This window comes from Schistocerca cancellata, chromosome 7 (genome assembly GCF_023864275.1).
Source record: "Schistocerca cancellata isolate TAMUIC-IGC-003103 chromosome 7, iqSchCanc2.1, whole genome shotgun sequence".
In the NCBI taxonomy this organism is placed as follows: domain Eukaryota; kingdom Metazoa; phylum Arthropoda; class Insecta; order Orthoptera; family Acrididae; genus Schistocerca; species Schistocerca cancellata.
Window position 1 is genome coordinate 119,244,399 of NC_064632.1, and position 22,694 is coordinate 119,267,092.

A 22,694-nucleotide genomic window follows, 5' to 3' on the forward strand; every position below is an offset into this window, starting at 1 on the left:
AATTCTTATTCACACAAAATCTCATTTAAACTTATAACTCTGTTGTTTACATTTGTCTTCCTGATTACAATGATGCCCATGATTGTACTTGAAGCCTAAGTAATGAAAAATTACAGCTAACTGAAATAATGATGACATTGTATAATTGTAAAACATTTTGAGCTAATAAGCAGCAAAGGACAATATTTCAAAAGCAAACATCCCGACTTTCCACGAACACCTGTGGAATTAACTGCCATTACTTAACTTACAAGTTAATTGACATCAAAAGATCAGACACTCAAAATTTCAATTGCCTGCTTTGCTTTAATGACTGCAAGTTTCTGAACTTTGACAATAAAACTTTATGGCTGTATTTATTCTAAATCGAATGACACTTGTCACTAATTCAGCCATTAATTAAGATTTTGAATAATTTAGTAAAATAAAACATTTGTTTCAAGGTGGGTGCCATTTTCATAAATGGAGGATTTTGAATGTTTGTTGAATACTGTTGTTCCCTGTACTTTTGCGAAGTACTAACCTGAAAAACTTTTCACAAACCAAACAATAGTAAAGTTTTATAGTCCACATAAAAAAGTAAAATCTAACCTACCTAAATTTCAAAGCATTTAGTCACCCCTCCCCCAAAAACGGCTGTCTGATTACAGATGTCACAAGCCAGTATGTTAAAGTCTACAACTGAACAGTGCACAAATAACATCTCTCTGTCACATGATGTCAGCATCTGGGGCCAGAAAGCACTTGAATAACATCTCATTCCAGTTAAAGTTGAACTCTATGCCATAACAGAGCATATGTGACACATATGTATGTGAATAGTCTGAAAGTGAGTAATACCTTTTCCCCTTAAAATCTCAGGCAAGTGAAAAATATACAACCTAAGTACTGATGATCTACAAACTCTAGTACTGGACCATATAATTAATGCTGTTAATTGTACTGCATGTTATTTTGTGTGCACTTTCACTTTCATGCGTTGGTTACTGTATGTTATGCAACTGTGAAACTTAATAAATATTGTGACTGTGGTTAATGACTGGGTGAATTTTCTTCTGTGTGTGTCTGCAAAAGAGGAGATGTGTGACCCTTAACCTGTATAGTCTGTGAATTGTAAAACTGGAACTAGCCACCACCAAAACAGAATAGCGTGAATAAAGTGGGATGAACCATTTACACAATAAATTTCTAGTTTGGTCTACATAATTTAGCACTATCCTTCATAGCATCAGTTTCCAGGATATATTTTCAGGACAGCAAGATGTGCAAATTCAAGTTTCACCAGAACTGAGTGCAACATCTAGTTACAGGTAAGAGGCCCATCACAAGCTCCAAGACATATTTCAGCAAAAGATTTCAGTGGCAGAACAGGTAATCAACTCTGTGATAAAACTTTCCATTAGAAGGCAGAATAACATTCATTAAAATACAAATAATTCAACTACAGAAATAACGGAAGATAGCAGCGTGGAAAAGATGTCACGATAAACACATTGCTGCTTGTAAGTATACTGGTTGCCTCAGAAGAAGCCAGGAAGCAGTTATTCATCATGTTATGGTACTCGAAATACTAAGAGTATTTTTTGTGAATTGTGTCATATTGTTAACTATAAACAATGGACCAATGAGCCATAGACTTTATGTGATTTTAGTCAATAAATTGTGCCTGGTTTTGTGTCAAAGGCCTGGAAAAGGCACATCAATAACAACACTGGAAACAAAGTGTTGTATCTGCACAGGCTTGACAACACCACAAAACAAAACAAGACCAACTAATATCAATGTCGGAAGACAATTAAGAAGTAAGTTCCATGACCCTATTAAAAGCCTTGATTGCCCATTGCATGTGTCTACTGTATAAAATGTCTGTGTCACAAATTTACACAATCAGCCACTACATAACTGTTCAACACATAACACTATAGAATTCGACAGTAATGTATTGGGCTACCTGGTTTAACATGAAAGCTTGGTCTATAGGGAAAAACCTGTGGATTAATAAGTGAGTAATTACATGATATTTCAACACTATGACATAGTCAGGTGAGAAGAGCTTCCCATGTGGGCTTATGTTTGAAAACAACAAATCTTACCTGTCCCTTCTTTTCATCTAACCATGCTTTCACCTGCTGAAACTGGTCCGTCAATGTATTGATAGTTCCTTGGATAACTGTTCTCTCATCCTCTGCCTTTGTTTTTTCACAGATTATATTCCCATTCTTTGTCAGTCTCTCTAATTTATCACTAGTACCACCAATCTCTAGTTGAATTTGCTGCAAAAGGTATAACTTAAATCACAAGCACAGAAAACTGAAACAAATTTAAATATGCACATAATGTGATAATTAAATTCTAAGCCACTTGCAAAAATATAGCATGCACATTCAACCAATCACAAAAACGGATTTTAAACAGATAAAATAATACTCATATCGATTCTAAAAATTTATTTTTAGCTTTTTTAAATACTTTTATTCCAAACATAAAATAGCTAGAATTACATACTGAAAGATATTCTTTGAGCTGCAGAGGCTCCACTGAACGATCTTGAACTTTCAGCTCTGCATTCTGTATCCAGGCTTGAACCTCCCCAACATCATTCGCATAATCATGTCGCAGGGTGCGAGCTCGTTTGAATTCTCGACTTTTCTCATCCATTTTGTTAGATACACTCTCTGACGCAAGTTCTACAGATGACAACTAGATGAAAAAGATAAAATATGCTGTTACAGTCTGATCACAGTACTGAAAACTGATGAATGCAAAATTATACATATGTAACAATCTGATGATAAAGAGCATTTGCAACAAAGTCACTGGAAAAGATACTAGCAGAGATTCACTTTGCATACTGATTGGTAACGATTCACCATAGCTTAAAGGAACTATGATAAAGCCCATCATGTGAACTGAGTAGGGGATCTGAACCTGGCTCATTTCACAAACAAGTCCAATACTGCATCATCTTGCCATGGACTGAATGTCACACAAACCTGTTCCAACACACAATTTCATTAGACTTTTACACTAATGAGACTAAAACCTAAGAGGGAGAACTAGTGTTTGTAGATTTTACTTGTGAAGCATGTTTTCAGCATATATTTAGAGAAATAACAGAAAGACTAATTTGCAATGGTCATAATACAATTAAATCACTGTTCTGACTATGAGTAAACTTTATAATAAAGTGACTTAACACTTTACTTGGGTGGTGTTGGAAATCAATCACTAGTTCATTACGTACAAAGCAACATGTTCTTGTACTGATAACATTTCTTCCTGATAGACTGAAATACATCCAACTGAAATATGGTCATTCAATACTATTTTTTCTGACTTATTATTCTTTACAACTAAACTTGACAACTCTCACTGCATGTTTTAATTAATGTATCTAGAAATTTCTATTCCATGCCTCAACCACAGCAAAGCACTTACCTCTTGAGCAATGTCAGCAGGCACTAGGTTTTGCGATTCAGTGTATTTGTCCCTTGTGTCCGAAATGAAATCCTTTGCAGATGAGACTAATGAACTGACTTCCGATTTCAGATTCTGTGAAAAGAACAGATTATTTGAATCAGAAAAAAACATCAATGTGAACAGGGTTTCTAGAATCACTAATCCATTGTCATGAAGAAATCATACATTCCTGTCATAACAGTAAATTAAAGAATTAGTTCCAAGAATTGTTTTAGTATGAGTTTCTGGCAGATGACTGGAATTAAATTAACTTTAGACATTTCCCATTACTGTATTCCCAACACTTCTGTGCAACTGTATTGTTCAAGCACATCAATTCTGTTTAATACACATTAATTAATTATGTATTAGTTAGTTTACTAACGCATACAACGATCTGACGGACACGCAGGATGCAAGTATGCCCTCACAGTTAATTCTGTGTCTTTGCTATGGATTGCCCATCTAAAAGTGTGCTAAACTGAACAACAACTATTTATATAAACATACAAACAAATCAGTTATGTTGTTTTGGGTGTTCTTGTACTTCAACTTTCACGTGTCGCATTCCTCGGAAGGAGATGGCATCTGCTTAGACAGTAGTAGGAAATCACCTAAACTTATACATAGGCTGGGCATTGTACTAAAATGATGATTGTGAGATAGCATACAGCTCAAATTATTCGCCTGTAATTTTTAGCTGCAAATTTAAGAGCTTCTAAGACTGAGATTAACAGAAATGTCACGGTATGCTTAGAAAATACAATGTAATATGGACACCAAGATGTGAGCAATGGTATGCAGGGACTTCGAAAAGTAAATTGCACATGTTGCCCCTATACTAAGACCATTGTCCAAAAAGTGTGGCACACAGTCAGAAGAGAGCATATGTGATAGATTTACTGCACACACAGTTCTGCTGCAGTACAGATAATTGGTGCACCACTGTGTGAGAGTGAAACGGCATGGCGACTGGAAATGTACTACGAAGTAGAAGTACGCAAAGCATTATGATCCCTGTGGGCAGGAACATGGCAACTATGTTGGAATATAGTGTCATGTATCTGTGTCACTTTGAAGCAAGTTCAGCATTCAATACAAGTTATGTGGCCAACCATAATAATGTGTAACTTACTGGTTAAAGTATCCTTGTATAAAAGTGTCCATGCCTACCGATTTGAACACACTGATAATGTCAACAGTAAAAGACAGGAGAAGGCATTGTTATCCAATGCTCAAAGTGTTCTTGTCAAATCTTATGTCTAAATGCCATAGTGCAATTTCAACATTTTCAGAATTCTGACTGGTATGGTGAGCATCATATTGTCATATTGTGAGATTTATCTATCGTCACTGTGTGATGCATATATTTACAATTATAGGTTGTACTTTACAATCAAGCACTTTCAGTGAGAATGAACCAGTCGGTTTGAAACTACTCACTTAAATATATGTACTGCTACGGTGACAAATTTGTAATAAACACTTCATAAATGCCGTCGGTTTATGAAGAGGGAATGACTAGATGCCACATGGTTTACGAAGGTAGTATACCCTCCATAACTCTTAATTCAGTTTCTTTAAATCCCTTTGCCATCTTCACATTAGAATTCTGCAGTTTATAAGAATGAAACTCTTTACCACTTGACTGACTCACAGCTCAATTCGGCAGCACACAGCAAGCAATTTGTACCCTGCATTTTTTATATACAGTACAGAACACGCTATATTCAAGAGACAAATGGAAAATTTTCCAATGAAATGCATGCTACCATCAAAAGGTGGGTTAGGCCCAAACCCCTTACGGAAAAATGAAGATCCATTCAATATAAAATGTGGCTGGTTTTCTGCATTGGTACATGCCTACGCACCTGAAAAGTTTTCCAAACATCATGGATATAACAATAATATTCTGCAGTGATAAATAATTATAAAACTGTGCAATTTTCATGTAAGATGTGCGGCTTATACAATGCCTACTGACATACTGTTTGCGCCATACCGTCTGTATGGCAAAATTACAAAATTTTATTGGAATGTCCATAATACTTACCTGAATGGTTATTGGGAGCAAAATGCCACAGCAGTGATTTATAGCAAAAGAATGAAACATTTGGTTTAACAAGAACAGCCATTTAAATATAGAGCCTACCAGCCCTTGAAATATTTACACTATAACATACCCAGTAATAAAAGGTTACATTTTATGGAAAATTTAGAAGGAAAGAGATGTGTTATGGCTCTGTCAAACACAATTTCTTGTAAATGTGGACCTATTAGCTAACCAGTGAGGAAGATGTACCTGCTCTTCCACCAACTCTTCTGTCTCTGTCTCAGGCCATGATTATCTTAACACGATTTCTTCTTGTTGTGGATATGACATGACTTTACTTGTAATTTACATCCTGTGTTTATGATACACCTACACCCCCTCTCCCAATATGAAATAGTTTGAAATTTGCACCAAAGGTTTTGGCTGAGGTGGTATTATTTATTTTTTGTGACTAAATTTTTAGCTTTTTACAAATGTTGATTCTTCTTTTTGGTGCCGTCTCTAATTACACTGGTTAAGACAGGCATTTTGTATAAATGTCATTCACCTAAGCTACTTGACTTCAAAGTCCCATATATTAATACGTATCTGTATCATATTATTCCCTTGTGATTTGAAAATGAAACGTAGGAACTGCTTCAGTAGTCACACGTTAAATTGCAAAATTGCACAGCTCACTTGGACTAATGGCAAATTCAACCAAAGCGAGTCTTACTGATATACTAAAAATGAAAGCAGACTCATGAACTACACAAAAGAAAGAATGTGTTCTTTGCAATACGTGTAGTTTAATGTAGAGGGGAACACACTGAATAAATCTTTCAAGAATCTCCATTGAAATCTCCTATTTTCCAAAAACTGCAACAGAATTTATTCTCAAAATAAAAATACGTACCTCAACTGCAGTTTCAGTTTCTTCCTCGTTGTCTCCAAAAACATAAAATACGTCAATTCTTGTCTGCAAATTTTCTAATTCTTTCTTAATTCTGCAGATTTCCGACTGGATATGATCAATGTGTGCAAGTTCAGAAGTAGCTTTGTTTAATTTGCTCCTCAACTGTTCAATGAGCCTGCACAACAAGTGATACACTTAAATCATGATGTTATACATTAGGCAAACATTTTACTTTTAATGGTATTTTCTAAAAGGGAAACAAACAATAAACAACAGCTAAACCTTAGAAATATTCACTTGCAAACAAATATTCACAACTATGAACTAATCTATAAAAACTGTATACTGCTTAGTTGAAAACCCTATCAATATTCAGTTGTTTCAATATGCAAAACTGCTGAGAAGCCTGCCTCGAAGCTAGTGTAATGACTAAGAATCTAATGGAAAAGTGAATTATTTATTGACATATCAATAATTAGATAATACCTGTTCTTTACAACTATTCAAATCGTGCATTAACAGTGTGATCTGATGTCCCACTTCTTATATGCCATTATCTGCCACACATTTCACAGGGAAGAATCGTGCAGAGAATGTTAAGGAGCATTTGTGAACTAAAAATAAGCCCAATATGCAATGTATTGTGTTCCAAGTATTCAGCAAAGTACAATAAATGTCAATAGGTAGCAGAGTATGCATTCTCACATCATATTTAATAAATTCCACATGAAGAAGAGCTTCGGTGAATGTGGAACAAGTCCAATTATAAATTAAAAAGCAGAAGTAGGTTTTGCAGGTCAGCTCTGTTAAGTAGGCTAATCTACTCATTATTAATTACACAAATTACTTCTATATTACTTTATATTTAATAGAGTGTATTACAAATTTTAATCCCCCCCCCTACACACACACACACACACACACACACACACACACACACACACACACACACACAGCTACACTGAACAAATAAATAGCTACCGTTTCTCTTCTTCCACTAATCACCTGCCATTCTCAGAAACTGCTTTCTGCTAAGAACTTCCATGACTTTATTACATTTGGAGAATGCTGTCAGATCTCTATGTACAGGGAAAGTTAAAACCAGTCTACCAAGAACCAAAATTTAGTTATCCAAGCCCAATTATTATGAAAAAGTACACATAGACTTTCTAATAAGTTACTATTTTACTTTAATTTCGAATATTTGGGGATTTGTTATTTCTTGCCTAATGTTTGCTGGCAAATAATTAAATGAATTTTGCACCTGAATATAAAGATCTATTTTGAAATCGTGACTGGGATGCAAAGTCATTTTGGGAATTATTTTCCCTTATGGTACTGTAGTTGCAAATTTCACCATTTATTCTTAAGACAAATACCATTACATAAATGTATTGATTGATTTGTGAGTAAAAACATTCTAAGGCACCAGAAGAGGCTTCTGGTTTGTGGGATTAAAGGGACCAGTCTGCTACAGTCATCAGTCCAGAGGCTTCTGTAAGATGTTTAGCCATCAGCTTTGCCTACAGTAATGCGCACACTACATATTTTCTGACCTCTGCTGAATGGAACAAGAGATTACGCCTGGGACAATGACAAGTGAAAGCTTGGTAGCAGTTCTATCAATGTGTCAAAATAGTACAACATATTTCTAATAGGACAGTGGGCAGAACTGAACTTCTTGGTTAACTTATTCATGTGGAGATGCAACCTCAGTTTCCCGCCAGACCAAATGTGTGGATTTTACACATGGAGTTTCATTTAGTGAGAGTACACAGATTGTGTATGGCACCTGTATGACATTTTGTCTGGAATTGTATAGTAAAAATTTTTGTGTAAGATTATGAGCACAGGGGTTTGCTGCAAACTTATTGTAAACCTGTTCCACTTTTCTCCTAGTATGGAGATAATAAAATAGTGTGAGGTAAACTGAAACAAGTTTGTTCATTGCATTGGGGTACCAACATAACTACTTTAGTTTTCATTATGTGATTAGTACAGAAAATGAAACGAAAGCATGACTACTAGTATATACATTACTCATGTCTCTTTTATGTTGTGTTAACATAAACCACTGGGAAAATTAATCTGTTATACATATAGCATTAGCATTACAAAAACCTAACAATAATAATCTCCTCACACAATACAAATCTTCACTCAAAATTCGAATAAAAATGCGAGTGACTAACATGACTGTCTCTCAAGCACAAGAAAAGTTTTTGTTTAGAAAAAGGAAAGAAACTTTTAATAATGTATCACAACAAAATGCTCTGAGGCACCATACACAATACTGTAAAAATTCACAACTCAACAGCATCCATAAAGTGAGCAATTTATTGTAAATTAACAATTATTTGACTAACACAAAATACAAAAAAATACTTCAGTCGATGTATATTCTTTAAATACTGTTTAATACACTGGATTATATATAGCAAGAATGTTAACGTCAACGTTTCAAAAAACCACTGTGAAAGATATGATTCCTGATAAATGTTACTGCAGAAACAAGAAAAGTTTATTTGGCTTTCATGGAAGATAAATAACTGAGCAGTCCGAGAACACAAACAACAACAATGCGGTCATTGGTGGAGAATGCCAGTACCCATAAATGCGGGAAGCAGGATGTTCTGATTCTCTAACGCACAAATAATGAAAAGATTTATACGCTCTACATAGTATTTATATGTTCCATGATAGCTTCTAATCACGAACACATGTCTTTATACGCACTGTGTTGTAAGACACAAGCAGAGTATGTCCAGTCATAGACGCAACAGAGCAGTACCAGTTAATTAAGTTGCTTCACCGATACACTGTTTCATTTACGATGCAATCTAAAATTTTCCTCTGAATCAACCTTCCCTTGTGGAATTAATTATATGTTTTTAATTTAACGGTTCTAGTCATGCATTTTTATCGCCCAATTACCAAAGAAAAAGTTTGTAACAGCAGATGTGTTACGGGATATGTAATAAATCGCTAACGTCTGAGGAGATCAGTGTTTGATTACCGAACCGATAGGCTACTATTTTTGCGCACACTTCTGATGAACCGCGAACGTCCGGTTTGTAGCCGCTACGATTCAATAAGGGCTGTAATTTAATAAACGATCTATGACACACTGAGAGGTAACATGCGGTGTGAAGACTTAACAGCAAAATTTGGATTATCAACAGGTACAACACTATCGGTACATGAGAAATTTCGTTTTAACTGCAATAGAAGTAATTCTGCAGAAACTGAGCCAGAGAGAGAAAAGCATCTTACAGTTGTTTATCTTTTATATGTTTTGTCAAATTAATTTTGATACGAAATTTGTAAACACACACACAGAAAAATTCCTCTGACTAGTACACTGTCCGTATGACAGGGGGTTCAAATTTCGGGTGTTGAAGTAGTTTAAAAAGTGCAACAACGAGTAAGTTACACTGTGCTATACTAAAATTTTTATGAAAACTGTTTTCAAGTATTGTTCCTTGAGTATATTCCTGTTCTATCATGCACAAAAATAACTCGCTGAAGTATCTCAGCATTTATATTTGTTACCTGCTGCTGACAGTCCATAACGCAGTATGCAATCAAAATAAAAGGAAATTTTCGATAGCAAATTTTGTAATCATAACAGCGACGCACTTGATCAGACCTGCTATCGCAACACGCGGGGACAGCGCAGGAATGGATCCTGGGCTATTAAGTAGCTGCCACCGGCTAAGAGCCGCGCCAGCTCTCTAGCGGGCTTCCTCACATCTCACGTGGTCAAACAAAACGTCTCACACACAACACTTTCTGCCCTATTCGACCGTTTCCGCAAGGGCAGATGCGACAGGCCCCCTCCAGAATCACGTTGGTGTACACTTGACGGCAGTATTGAAAACACTGGAGAGCAGGTCGGCGGCGGGAGTGCTGCGCTGCTGCCGGCCGGCGCCATAATCGATACTTGCTGCCATCGGCACTACAGCGCGCTCACCTCAGTGGATCCCCTGTCTCGCTGCTCTCCAGCCACTCAGGTCGGACGTTCGAAACTGTTCGAATCTCGAGTGATCAGCCGCCGAGTCCGGCACGGTCAGAAAGTCCCGCGCCTGCGCGCTGTCCTATAGTACCTTGGCACCTTTGCCAAAACCGATTTGGGACGAGGCTGGGAGGGAGAAGAGAGGCATGTGTGTCGGCGGTGCTAAAATAAGACCTCCCGCTTGCAACGAGCATTAGGCTTGCTGGACTGTCGGTCTGCGACGAGACGTCCGTGAGGCGCCGGGCGACTGTTCCGTCATCGACTGGACCGGTGCGGTGACGCCACCGACGCGTCAGTTACGAACTACACCGTGCAGAAATCTAAACGGCCTACGATGTAAACGATGGACGCAATGCCTACTCACAGCCAACCGGAATTAGATTCCAAGATCTGTTTCAGGGATACCGTAGTGCTGGTAAACACCTCACCTGCGATGTTTCCTCTAGTCTGTCGAAAGTGTACACAATGAAAGCAGAATCTTATTTGCTAACTTTTACGAGTGTCTGCGGCACAGAACGATGTGATAACATCAGTACTAACTTTGGCTCCACGCAGGCGAGTAAACGTTATAATCAATCTAGGGTGATCCCCGTGGTAAAAGAATTTGAGAGGTTTGGTTGGGTCTACGGCTAGATCCAGAGTGAAAGGACAAACTTAAGTTTCTTTCTCATTAATGATTTACTCACTTGTTACATCCCAGAAATAAAGATGGAACATACGAGTGCAGTATTCCGTCGACATTGGAAGTCAGAAGCTACACGGGGAAGAGAGAGAGAAGCGAAAGTGTCTTGTTGACGGAATCATCCCGCCACTAACTTCAGGTGATTTAGTGACGCCAAGCAGCACATAAATGAGGATAGTCGAACCGGATTTGACTCTACTGTGCCGATATGGGCGGTACATTATAACTTTTCTTTTTATTTTTTAATACACACGGAAAACGCTACCGACATGAGCGGTGTGAGAGAAAGAGAGAACGTGTGGAGGCCTTACTCATGTTTCTCGTACCCTGTAACGCCGAACAGTTTTGTTCAGTGGACCGATCCGAGAGGTGGGGTTAGCGACCCTAACGGGAAAGTCAGTTTATTTAAGCACAATTTAAAATATACCCGTGTTTGTGTTATTTGTGACAATGTGAGGGGAGGGAAACGAAGTACGCCATCCGCCACCTTACTCTTGTAAAACTATGCGATCTCGGCGTAGCCTCATTGCCCCGTGAAGCAGAGGTTATGGGTTCGTCGTACATAGCTGTGAGGATTAAATGTGCTCCATATAGCTGGGGAATCAATTTACTGAACAGTTCGTGTGCTGTTATTGTGGTCTTCAGTCCGAAGCCGGGTTTAATGTGGCTCTCCCCGCTAGTTACTCCTGTGCAAGTCTCTTCATCTGCATAAATACTGCAACCTATATCCATTTGAACATTCATATATTCAACCCTTGGTCTCGCCCAACAATTTTTACCCCAGACACTTCCCTCCATTACCAAAGTGGCCATTCATGATGACTCGGATGTTTCCTATCAACCGATCCCTTCTTTTAGACAAGCTGTGAAATAAATTTCTTATTCGCCCGAATTTGATTCTTCATTAATTACTTGTTCTAGCCATCTAATCTTCAACGTTCTCCTGTAGCACTGTATTCCAAAAGCTTCTCTTCTCGGCTGAAATGTTTATTAACTTTATTGTTCACATTCCACTTCCGTACAAAGCAACACTCCAGAGAAATACCTTCAGAGTAAATTTTCTAAAATTTATATTTGAAGTTGACAAATTTCTCTTTTTCTGAAATGGATTTCTTTGTTTTGGTAGGCTGTAATTATATCCTCAATGCTCCAACAATCCTCACTTATTCTGCTGTCCAAATAAAGGAACTCATCCACTACTATTAGTGTCAAATTTCCTAATCTAATTTCATTAGCATCGTCTGATTTAAGTAGAACACAATCCATTACCCTCGTTTTACTTTTGTTCATTTTCACTTAACAACCTATTTCCAAGAAACTATCCATTCCGTAAAATGTGCGTATGGCATTTTTGGCTGGGAGTACGCTACTGAGGAATTCTGACGCCCGGTGTAAGTCTTTTTATGTGGCGCCACTTAGACGTCTGGCTCGACAATGATTTCACACACACACACACACACACACGCACACACACACACACACACAGTACGGAGCGGAGAAAATCCCCAACCGGGGAGAGAATCTAATCCGGAGCCCCGAGATTGAGAGTCCCCAACACTAAACATACGATAACGAGCTACTGACTACTACTCCTTGAATTTAAATTTCCTTTCCAAATTGGAAAATTGGTTTCCATCACAACGTACTCGATGTACGTACTAAGTAATATCTGGGATACTCGTGTCTGTATTTTGAAACTATGGCTTACTAAAGCGATGAATCGTTCTAAAAATTCTGAATAGAGAAATACAATCGTGTATGATGTTTCACCATTAAAAATAAGCAAATAACTGTAACAAATAAAAATAATTTATTTGTTTTAACTTGGCTGAATGGTACGCAGCGTTTCAGCCAGCTCCACTCCTTTTTTGTACGTATTGTTTTTGCACGGGTACAGTAAGGTTGCGTACAGATCGATGCAGATACTAGTACGTCGCTTGTCACACAAATTGTCTTAGTCACAGAGGCACGATATTCGCTTCCACAATGCTAACAGCAACCGATGCTCCTCACTAGGTCGTTTGGCTATAGATAACTGTAAGTGCTTTCTTACAAAGCCACAAATAATTAGTTTTCCTACACGGGTACATTTTAAATTGTGCTTAAATAAACTGACTTTCCCGTTAGGGTCGCTAAACCTACCTCTCGAATCGGTCCACTGAACAAAACTGTTCGGCGTTACGAGGTACGAGAAACATGAGTGAGGCCTCCACACTTTTTCTCTTTTCGGAAGTTCACTGAGGCTTTTTGCGGATGATGCTGAGGTATATCGAGAGGTTGTAACAATGGAAAATTGCACTGAAATGCAGGAGGATCTGCAGTGAATTGACGCATGGTGCAGGGAATGGCAATTGAGTCCCAATGTAGACAAGTGTAATGTGCTGCGAATACATAGAACGAAAGATCCCTTATCATTTAGCTACAATATAGCAGGTCAGCAATTGGAAGCAGTTAATTCCATAAATTATCTGGGAGTACGCATTAGGAGTGATTTAAAATGGAATGATCATATAAAGTTGATCGTCGGTAAAGCAGATGCCAGACTGAGATTCATTGGAAGAATCCTACGGAAATGCAGTCCGAAAACAAAGGAAGTAGGCTACAGTACATTTATTCCCCCACTGCTAGAATACTGCTCATCAGTGTGGGATCCGTACCAGATAGGGTTGATAGAAGAGAGAGAGAAGATCCAACAGAGAGCAGCGCGCTTCGTTACAGGATCATTTAGTAATCGCGAAAGCGTTACGGAGATGATAGATAAACTCCAGTGGAAGACTCTGCAGGAGAGACGCTCAGTAGCTCGGTACGGGCTTTTGTTGAAGTTTCGAGAACATACCTTCACCGAGGAGTCAAGCAGTATATTGCTCCCTCCTACGTAAATCTCGCGAAGAGACCATGAGGATGAAATTGGAGAGATTAAGAGCCCACACAGAGGCATACCGACAATCCTTCTTTCCACGAACAATACGAGACTGGAATAGAAGGGAGAACCGATAGAGGTGCTCAAGGTACCCTGCCACACACCGTCAAGTGGCTTTCGGAGTATGGATGTAGATGTAGATGTACTTCACTTGTAAAAAAAGTTACTGACCATGCTATAATACTTGAAAGCATCAAGTTATGTCGTTTATAACATACTAGTTATTCTTGCAGACAATTTTGTCCTAAATTATTCTCTTGTGTAGGCAGTAACTATTAATTGCAATGAAGTCTCATGAGTGCACAACAAAATTCTTAATAATACAGTAACTTACAAATAACAAAATGCTTATTATCATAAGTACGATTGTATGACGTACGCTTACTATCAAAAGTACGATCCTATGGGGTACCAGGCGAAATTAGTTACTAAATTGAGGATTTATTGGTAGAGTGGGCGCAGCATGTTATCTACAACCGACTGAATCAACTCTTTTCACTCGGTTGCTCCCAAAGAATGGTTTCACTCTGAAGAATGAATGAATAATTCAGCTGATACGTAAAACTACAAGCGATTGACGCAATTATTTTCCAGCAAACGTCTGAGTCGATTTTTTTTTTTTTAATTCGGTTGTTCGTACCACTACTCCAGACAGATGACGAAAAAAGAAAATTGGGCGTTAAATATGGGATACGTTAGTGAAAGAGAAACGCCGAGTTTGAGAAAGCAACGGATGAAGATCCGCGAATACGAGACTCACGTGATGTGAAAAGAACGGATCGCAAAGAGCGTCCCGATGTCGTCATCATTTATTTCCGGCGGTATAAACACGCGCCTAGTCGGTGGGCAAACACCGTAGCGGTCGTAGTAGGCAGGGCTTCGCCTTCGCTGGAATAATAGCTGACAAAAGCGCCACCGCAGATGTGACGACGAGAATTTCAATGCCATTCTTACGCTGTTTGTATTGCCGCCGTGATCAGCCCCCCCCCCCCCCCCAATCCTCACCAGTCCACCAAACCGACTCGCGGCAACGGACTTTCGCGTTGCGTCACATTGCACAAACCCCGCTGTAGAAGCTTCTTTTTCCATCATCGATATCTATGGATCCCCTCTGAGGTGTTGCACCTTAAAAAAGCTTTTGGACTTTAGCCAGGCCTAAATTTTACTATTCTCAACAGATAGTTAAGCAAGCATTCTCCATTTATATCTCTTAACCCTCGGGCTCTCTCGCCTTATATCGATAGCTGTAAATACTAATGTAACAATTTTTTTCATTTTTTTTCTCTTCTTAAGAGACACACAATTACCAATACAATACTGCCTCTAAATTTACACAGATATAAGTATTATATACGTAACGTTTCTGCCAAATCTTGCTGAACATCAGCAAGATGTTGTTATCGTGTTCTGCCAAGCACGGACGGGAAATTCAGTGAACCTTAAACAGGTATTTTTACTTCAAAATCTGTTTGTGCACAGCTATTCCTGCTGAAAACTTTCTGAGTACTGGCCTTGCCGCACTTTTCTTTGTTCACTTTTTTCCCCCACTTCTGGAAGGCGGAAGACGCTATGAGTGAGGTGCATCAGATTTTGAAGTACAATCGAAATCTAAGTCGCCAGATATGGGGTACAAGAACAGCTGGGCAATAACGGGGCAGAGAATCTGAAGCGGTTTCTTGAAGAAACATATACTTCATTCTCCTAGAGGGATTTAGTCGCCAGGAAACAAGCCACGATCGCACCGCGGTGGTTTCAACCCTCCTTACTTCCTCTTCCTTTTGGTACACAAATAAGTGCTACAGTATAGTCGCAAAACAGAAATTGTGTTTTTGAGTCTCAAGACAATTAAGATTACTTGATCTTACCTCAAACAAAATTACGATTGCTACAGCATTATAAGTCATATTTATTTATCAGTAACCCCTCGAACTTTAAAAAATCTAACTACCACGTATGAAACAGCTTCAAACTTCGAGTGAGCTAATTTGTTAAATATATGACGTTAAACATATAGGAGAGAAATAGTTTAGAAAAGGTTTGTAATTAGCTTTGAAGTTTCTTGGAAGTAGCCAAGCGCTGTCGTCATCGACAATGGCTGAGTACAGTCTGGTTCAAATGGCTCTGAGCACTATGGGACTCAACTGCTGAGGTCATTAGTCCCCTAGAACTTAGAACTACTTAAACCTAACTAACCTAAGGACATCACAAACATCCATGCCCGAGGCAGGATTCGAACCTGCGACCGTAGCGGTCTTGCGGCTCCAGACTGCAGCGCCTTTAACCGCACGGCCAGTACAGTCTGGGTAATTTGAACAAGTTGCAAGCACAAGCTAGTTTTTCAGGCATCTCAATGTTTATGACGTCGTATCTCCTGAATTATGTGTCGTACAATGATTTTGCAAGTACATTCAGTAGCATATGTGGATATTGTCTACAAAATGTGTTGCGAATAGATTTAGTAGTAAAGAATTAATAAATTAAAACGTCATGTCTGAGGCTCAAGTTTTAGCTCATATCAGCGGAAACATTATAAACGACAAAATTTCTTTCCTTTCACCTTTCTGTGGGAGGTCTCGGGGAGAAAACGTTTCGTAAATGTTTGAAATTATGTGTTAAGTTTATAGAAGTCGCTAAGTGATATCATTCTCAAATATTGGATGAATTCTGCTCGGGTAATTTGCGCTCTTTGAGTTACAATGGCTCAAGACATTACGCAGGTTCCACCTGTAATACTTGTTTTACTGAGTTAAAACTAACAGAAGAGTATACGTCTTGTTGTTGCTGTGGTCTTCAGTCCGGAGACTGGTTTGATCTAGCTCTCCATGCTACTCTATCCTGTGCAAGCTTCTTAATCTCACTGTAACTATTGCAACCTACATCCTTATGAATCTGTTTAGTGTATTCATCTCTTGGTCTCCCTCTACGATTTTAGCCTCCACACTGCCCTCCAATACTAAACTGGTGATCCCTTGATGCCTCAGAACATGTCCAACCAACCGATCCCTTCTTCTAGTCAAGAAGTGCCACAAGTTTCTCTTCTCTCCAATTCTATTCAGTACCTCCTCATTAGTTATGTGATCTACCCATCTAATCTTCAGCATTTCGAAAGCTTCTATTCTATTCTTGTCTAAACTAGTTATCGCCACATTTCACTTTCATACATGGCTACACTCCATACAAATACTTTCAGAAATGACTTCCTGGCACTTAAATCTATACTCGATGTTTCTCTTCTTCAGAAACGCTTTCCTTACCATTGCTAGTCTACATTTTATATCCTCTCTACTTCGACCATCATCAGTTATTTTGCTCCCCAAATAGGAAAACTCATTTACTACTTTAAGCGTCTCATTTCCCAATCTAATTCCCGCAGCATCACCCGATTTACTTCTACTACATTCCATTATTCTCGTTTTACTTTTATTGATGTTCATCTTATATCCTCCTTTTAAGACACTGTCCATTCCGTTCAGATGCCCTTTCAGGTCCTTTGCTGTCTGACAGAATTACAATGTCGGCAAACCTCAAAGTTTTTATTTCTTCTCCATGGATTTTAATTCCTATTCCGAATTTTTGTTTCCTTTACTGCTTGCTCAATATACAGATTGAATAACATCGGGGATAGGCTACAACCCTGTCTCACTCCCTTCCCAACCAGTGCTTCCCTATCATGCCCCTCGACTCTTATAGCTGCCATGAATCACATTTTGTTGCCTCTGGAAGCCTCTCGGCATTCTCCTTAGGCGATTTTCGGAAACCACAGAAAACATAAATATGCACCGCTGTCCTCCCAAATTTGTGTCCAGTGTCTTTCTGTTGTGTCACCTCGCTCGGCTCCAACGGAAATGTTTTCCTGAAGTGCTCTCCGTACTGCAGGAAAAATTACCACTGACTGTCGCAAGGACACACTTAATTCTGGACAATAAAAATCTATTATATCTGATAATGTTGCATTTGTGAATTGACAGTAATACCATAATTCCTGTTTGGGGGAGGCAAGGGGGAGAAAACAGGCTACGTGTCGCTGAGAAGTGCTGTATTTCTTAACTGAAATAAAGAAACAGTGGCATCCCAGGTGTTATTTATTTTTTATTAAGGCGCACTTGATACGTGACACTATCTTTTCATGTAAGATATACTTCGCCCGAAGAGACCTCGGAAGGCTCAACGGTATCGACCAACCGCCGTGTCATCCTTAGCTGATTGGCGTCACTGGATGAGGATATGACGGGGCATGTGGTCAGCATGCCGCTCACCCATAGGTTGTCAGTTTTCGTGACAGGAGCCGCTACTTCTCAGCTCCTCAGCCTCCCAAGGGTCGAGTGCATCCCGCGATCCCGCGTTCCAACAGCGCTAGGCAAACCCGAAGGGTCACACATCCAAGTGCTAGCCAAGCCCGTTAACTTCGGTTATGTAGCGGGAATCGCTGTTACTAATGCGGCAAGGCCGTTGGCTGTGTGATTTACACAAAACATAATTATTACAGAGTGAAACAGGATAGTATTATAGATAGCAACAAAGAGTTTCTGATTACCCAGTTACAACCAATAGCAGACAACGCAGTTTTACGGTTTTCTTGGACTTTTAAGTCGGCGGATAGTGACGTGTGAAATCAGTGCTCTTGAGATTTATGCACACCAATAAACTATCACTTGGGAGTGTGGGGAAGAGAGTAAGGAGAGCAGCGATTAATGATGAAAAAAGTAATTGGTTAATGGAAACAGAAAAGAATGAAAAGATTAAGAAAACTTCGAAAAGCTTTAAGTTGTTCTAAAGAAATTAATTCAAAATCAGATCCCATCCTTACCTCTAGAATTTCGAAAAGCTTTGCACGAACTCGGAACAAGTGGCCAGACATTGATGAAACACCAGCAGAATGTATGGGCTTGGCCAAAGAGCAAGTTCGTTAATGAAATTTATGAAACTGGGGAAATTTCACAAGATTTTGAACGCAATCATTACGCTACCAGAAACCGACAAAACTAATTGATTTGAAAATTACCCCACAATCACATGAACCAAAAATACTAGACTGCTTTATCGAAGAGTGTTAGATAAAACTGGAAGTACATGAACGGAAGGTCTTTTGGTTTTAACAAAAGCAGTTGCCCTCAAGAAGCAATTCTAACATGACGACTGATAATAGAAGACAGATTTACGAAAATAAAGTGATATACATACGTTATATTTGGAGGTTTGGAGAAAGCTTTTGATAATGTAGAATGGAAAAAATATTTTTCACTCTTTGATTGGTATCAACTACAGAGACGCGAAATAGACTAATCAAAATTCTACAGAGAGGCCTAAGTTAGGTAACGTGTAGGGCAATGTTGTTCATTGTCAACAGTGGTTTTTATCTGTACATTGAAGACGGCAGTATGGAAACATGGGAATGTCACGATGTGGTAGTTGTTTGTCACGGACAGAAAATCAGCATAATACGATGCACTGATGACACATTAGTGGTCGCCGAAAGCAACTTAGAATTTATTCTGGTATTTAATAAAACAGAACTTGTGCTGGCTGATTGCTAAAATACGCACAAAACAAAATGAAAACTGGGATAATCAATTGGATATACTACGGGACAAATGTTGAACTTGAACATGGGGCTCTTGAAGAGATGGATGCATTTTGCAGTCTCCATGGTAGAATAGATACAAAGAATGATGCAAGGCAAGTGTAGTAGCGAGGATTGCATAAGAGAAAAGGGCTTTCTATAGAAAGTAACAGCTGCTGCGATCTGAAAATATAAACCCTGAGACCACAAAGAGCTTTATGTTGGTAGCACAGTCTCCATGGTGGTTCTAAAGTTGGACAATGGCGCGGACAGAACAGAAACGATTAGAGGCCTTTGTAGTGTGATATTGGAATGTGTTGTCGCAGGAGCTGCTGAACATCAGAGAGATCTCTTGTAAGGAATGATGGCGTACTGCAACGAGAAAAAAATAGTAATTAAGAAAATCCAACACATAGACTGGTTAAGCATATATTGCGACCTAGAAAACTGCATCTAAATACTTGGTGCAAGGAAATAATCACAGACTGGATCCTGATACGGATAAATATCGTCGATGATGCAGGATGCTGCAGTTTTAGTGAAATGATGAGAATAGCTGGAAATGACAAGCATGGATAACTACGTCAAATGAACCCAATGTGGTAAATGCAACAACACAATGGATTTTGAAAGGTGACAATTTGGTTCTGAGTTGGTGAAGCCAACGGAAGTGAAATTAAATAAAGGTCATGGCAACAGGCTGATATGTAGAGTAGTCCGATGCCTTCGTTCGTTCCATATGTAGCTCACTTTTCATTATAAAAAAAAGTGCAAGGTAAATTCAGAAAAGCTGTATTGCGTAATGTTACACAATAATTTTGGCGTTTATTATGTACGTCTATCACGTATTAGATGCGTAAAATGCAAGAAGAGGCTAGTACAACGTAAACCTTACCAACAGGTAACTACTGTGTTTTTTAGGATTGGTTACTCCGTTACTGGACTTCACTGTACAAGTGACATTGGAAAGACAGCATTTAAGCAATAACTTTCGCAAGTGCAGTATCGATCATCCATAAAATTTCTTACCCAAAATCTGAGGAGAATTCCAAATAACATGAATGAACTGTTCCCAATTCTCCAACTCTTCGTTAGCTTCTTCTTTATGTAGAAGATGCAATACTGTCCAAAAGTGCTAGACGAACGCACGCTGCAGCAGTTGCTACCTTAGTCAGCGTCTGCGCTGAATCACCGAGAGCGGTTCACGTAATTTCCGGAAGCGTATCTTGGTTAAGAAGGGCACCGCTGAATTTAGCCACACGTTTGAACAGCGTTAGCTTCAATTACGAAGAACGAAATGCGTCATTTCAAATTTAGGCATATTAGTTCGCAAGATGGCAGCACCGGATGTTCTTGCTTTTATATCTTTGGCCGCCTTAACAAAATTTCGGATTTTTGTGCTTTACCATACTCTACAACGTATTTCTTACATTTTAGTAACTGGCCATGTATGGATTCTAAGTGTTCTTTTAGGCATGTAAGAAATGTCGCCAACCCTTAAGGCAGAATATGAATAGCCAGCCGTGTTGGCCTTTGGTGGAATGCCAACATCACAGAGATGGTGCTGCCACGTACTGAACAGCAAGAGCGCAGCTTATAGAGTGCAAATAAATTCAAGCTGCAATTGTTACTGACCAACAACTGCTAAAATGTTATATCTTTGTACATTAGTGTGCGCGCGGAATTCATTATTCTCGCGTGTCTCTTTGCCGTATACTGACAAACTGTGTACATACATACGCTTTTATATATATAACAGCAAATATACCGATAATTACATAATTTCGATTTACCCTGACATAAAATGGAAGGGAACAAAAACTGTTTTGAATTAACTACTTAATGAAGTTGGATATAATGGAGAAGGACGGGAAATATGAAAACGCAAGTTCCACATAGTACAGAGAATCCATAATGTTTGAACCATTTGAACTATTTTTGAGTACAGAGAAAGTTGATGTTTAGTGAAACAAAAGGGAAAGATTTTTGAATAAGCTACGATTGAGTGCAATCAAAAATATCATTGCTTTCCGTAAGAGAAATAACAAGAGTAACATAAGAAAGATCAATGTTATCAGCAATAAAGTTATATAAAACTTAAGAACGAAAGGCGCCACCAATATGTAATGGCTGTCTATAGGAAAGATGATAAATGTGCAGACCAAACAACTATGACCAATCAATTCGTAATGGCTACATATAAAAAAAAAGTAAAGCACACGTGCAAACTAAACAACTAGTGAATTATGTAAGAGAGGTTAAACAACGCAAGAAAAGAATAACGTGAATAGGCTGGGGTAATTCGGGATAACATATTACCACAGTCTAACATGACATATTACGCTGAGGAAATGCTATGAGACTAAGTATCACCTACTCTTTTCTGAAAGGAATGGGAGACGGAAAGATCATTTGGAATTCTCCGAGATCTTTCATAAATTATAGTAAATACTCTTTTTCCGACTTAATAAAATTATGCGCTGGGGATGTATTACGGTTTGAAACTGACAAATCGAATGCGTTGAACACTAACGGGACAGTAAATTGCGATATTTGTCATTCCAATAACAGAAAGACTCGATAAATAAAGAAACATATACCAAACAATACTAGTTTGGACAGGTATTATGTTGAGCTTAGGGTGGCAGGTAGGAATGAAAAGTTGCCCTGGGAGCTTTTGGTTGATTTTCGTAATTTTTTTTACGAGGAATTACTTCACGTGAAAAACTAGACGCGTTCAATATTGACAGGGCGTATCCGAAATATCGAGGTCCAATAGTTTTTTGAGAGAAAGTGTTTGAGATCATCAGATTTGTGGATTCTGACAAACAGAAGGATGATAAGGACATTCAAAATAAAAAAGTGCACGACCAAGAAACTTGGGATATTATCAAAAAATAAGTAAGTAGTCTTCGCTGTTCATTGCCTCTATTGTCTGGTTTTTATGCGATTGAGATGACTTGTAAACAAAAAATGTATAGCATGTAAGAGAGAACTGAAAGGGATAGAGATAACTTTATAGATTATCCTTGGGATTGTTAGTAGAGTTAAAACTACAAAACATATTTTATATGGAATACACAAGAAAGATGAGTTATAAAAATAAGACG

At 38.5% G+C, this 22,694-nt stretch overlaps 1 protein-coding gene across 1 annotated transcript in view; it reads right to left on the reverse strand.

The window, feature by feature from the left end:
* Window positions 1–22,694, reverse strand: part of LOC126092560 (muscle-specific protein 300 kDa) — a 651,560-nt gene that overhangs the window by 175,421 nt on the left and 453,445 nt on the right. The window contains exons 96-99 of the mRNA XM_049908233.1: window positions 6,408–6,582; window positions 3,439–3,552; window positions 2,506–2,700; window positions 2,094–2,273 (exon numbers count right to left, since the gene is read on the reverse strand). Of these exons, the coding sequence (XP_049764190.1) occupies window positions 2,094–2,273; window positions 2,506–2,700; window positions 3,439–3,552; window positions 6,408–6,582 (664 nt within the window). The remainder of the gene's footprint in view (window positions 1–2,093; window positions 2,274–2,505; window positions 2,701–3,438; window positions 3,553–6,407; window positions 6,583–22,694) is intronic.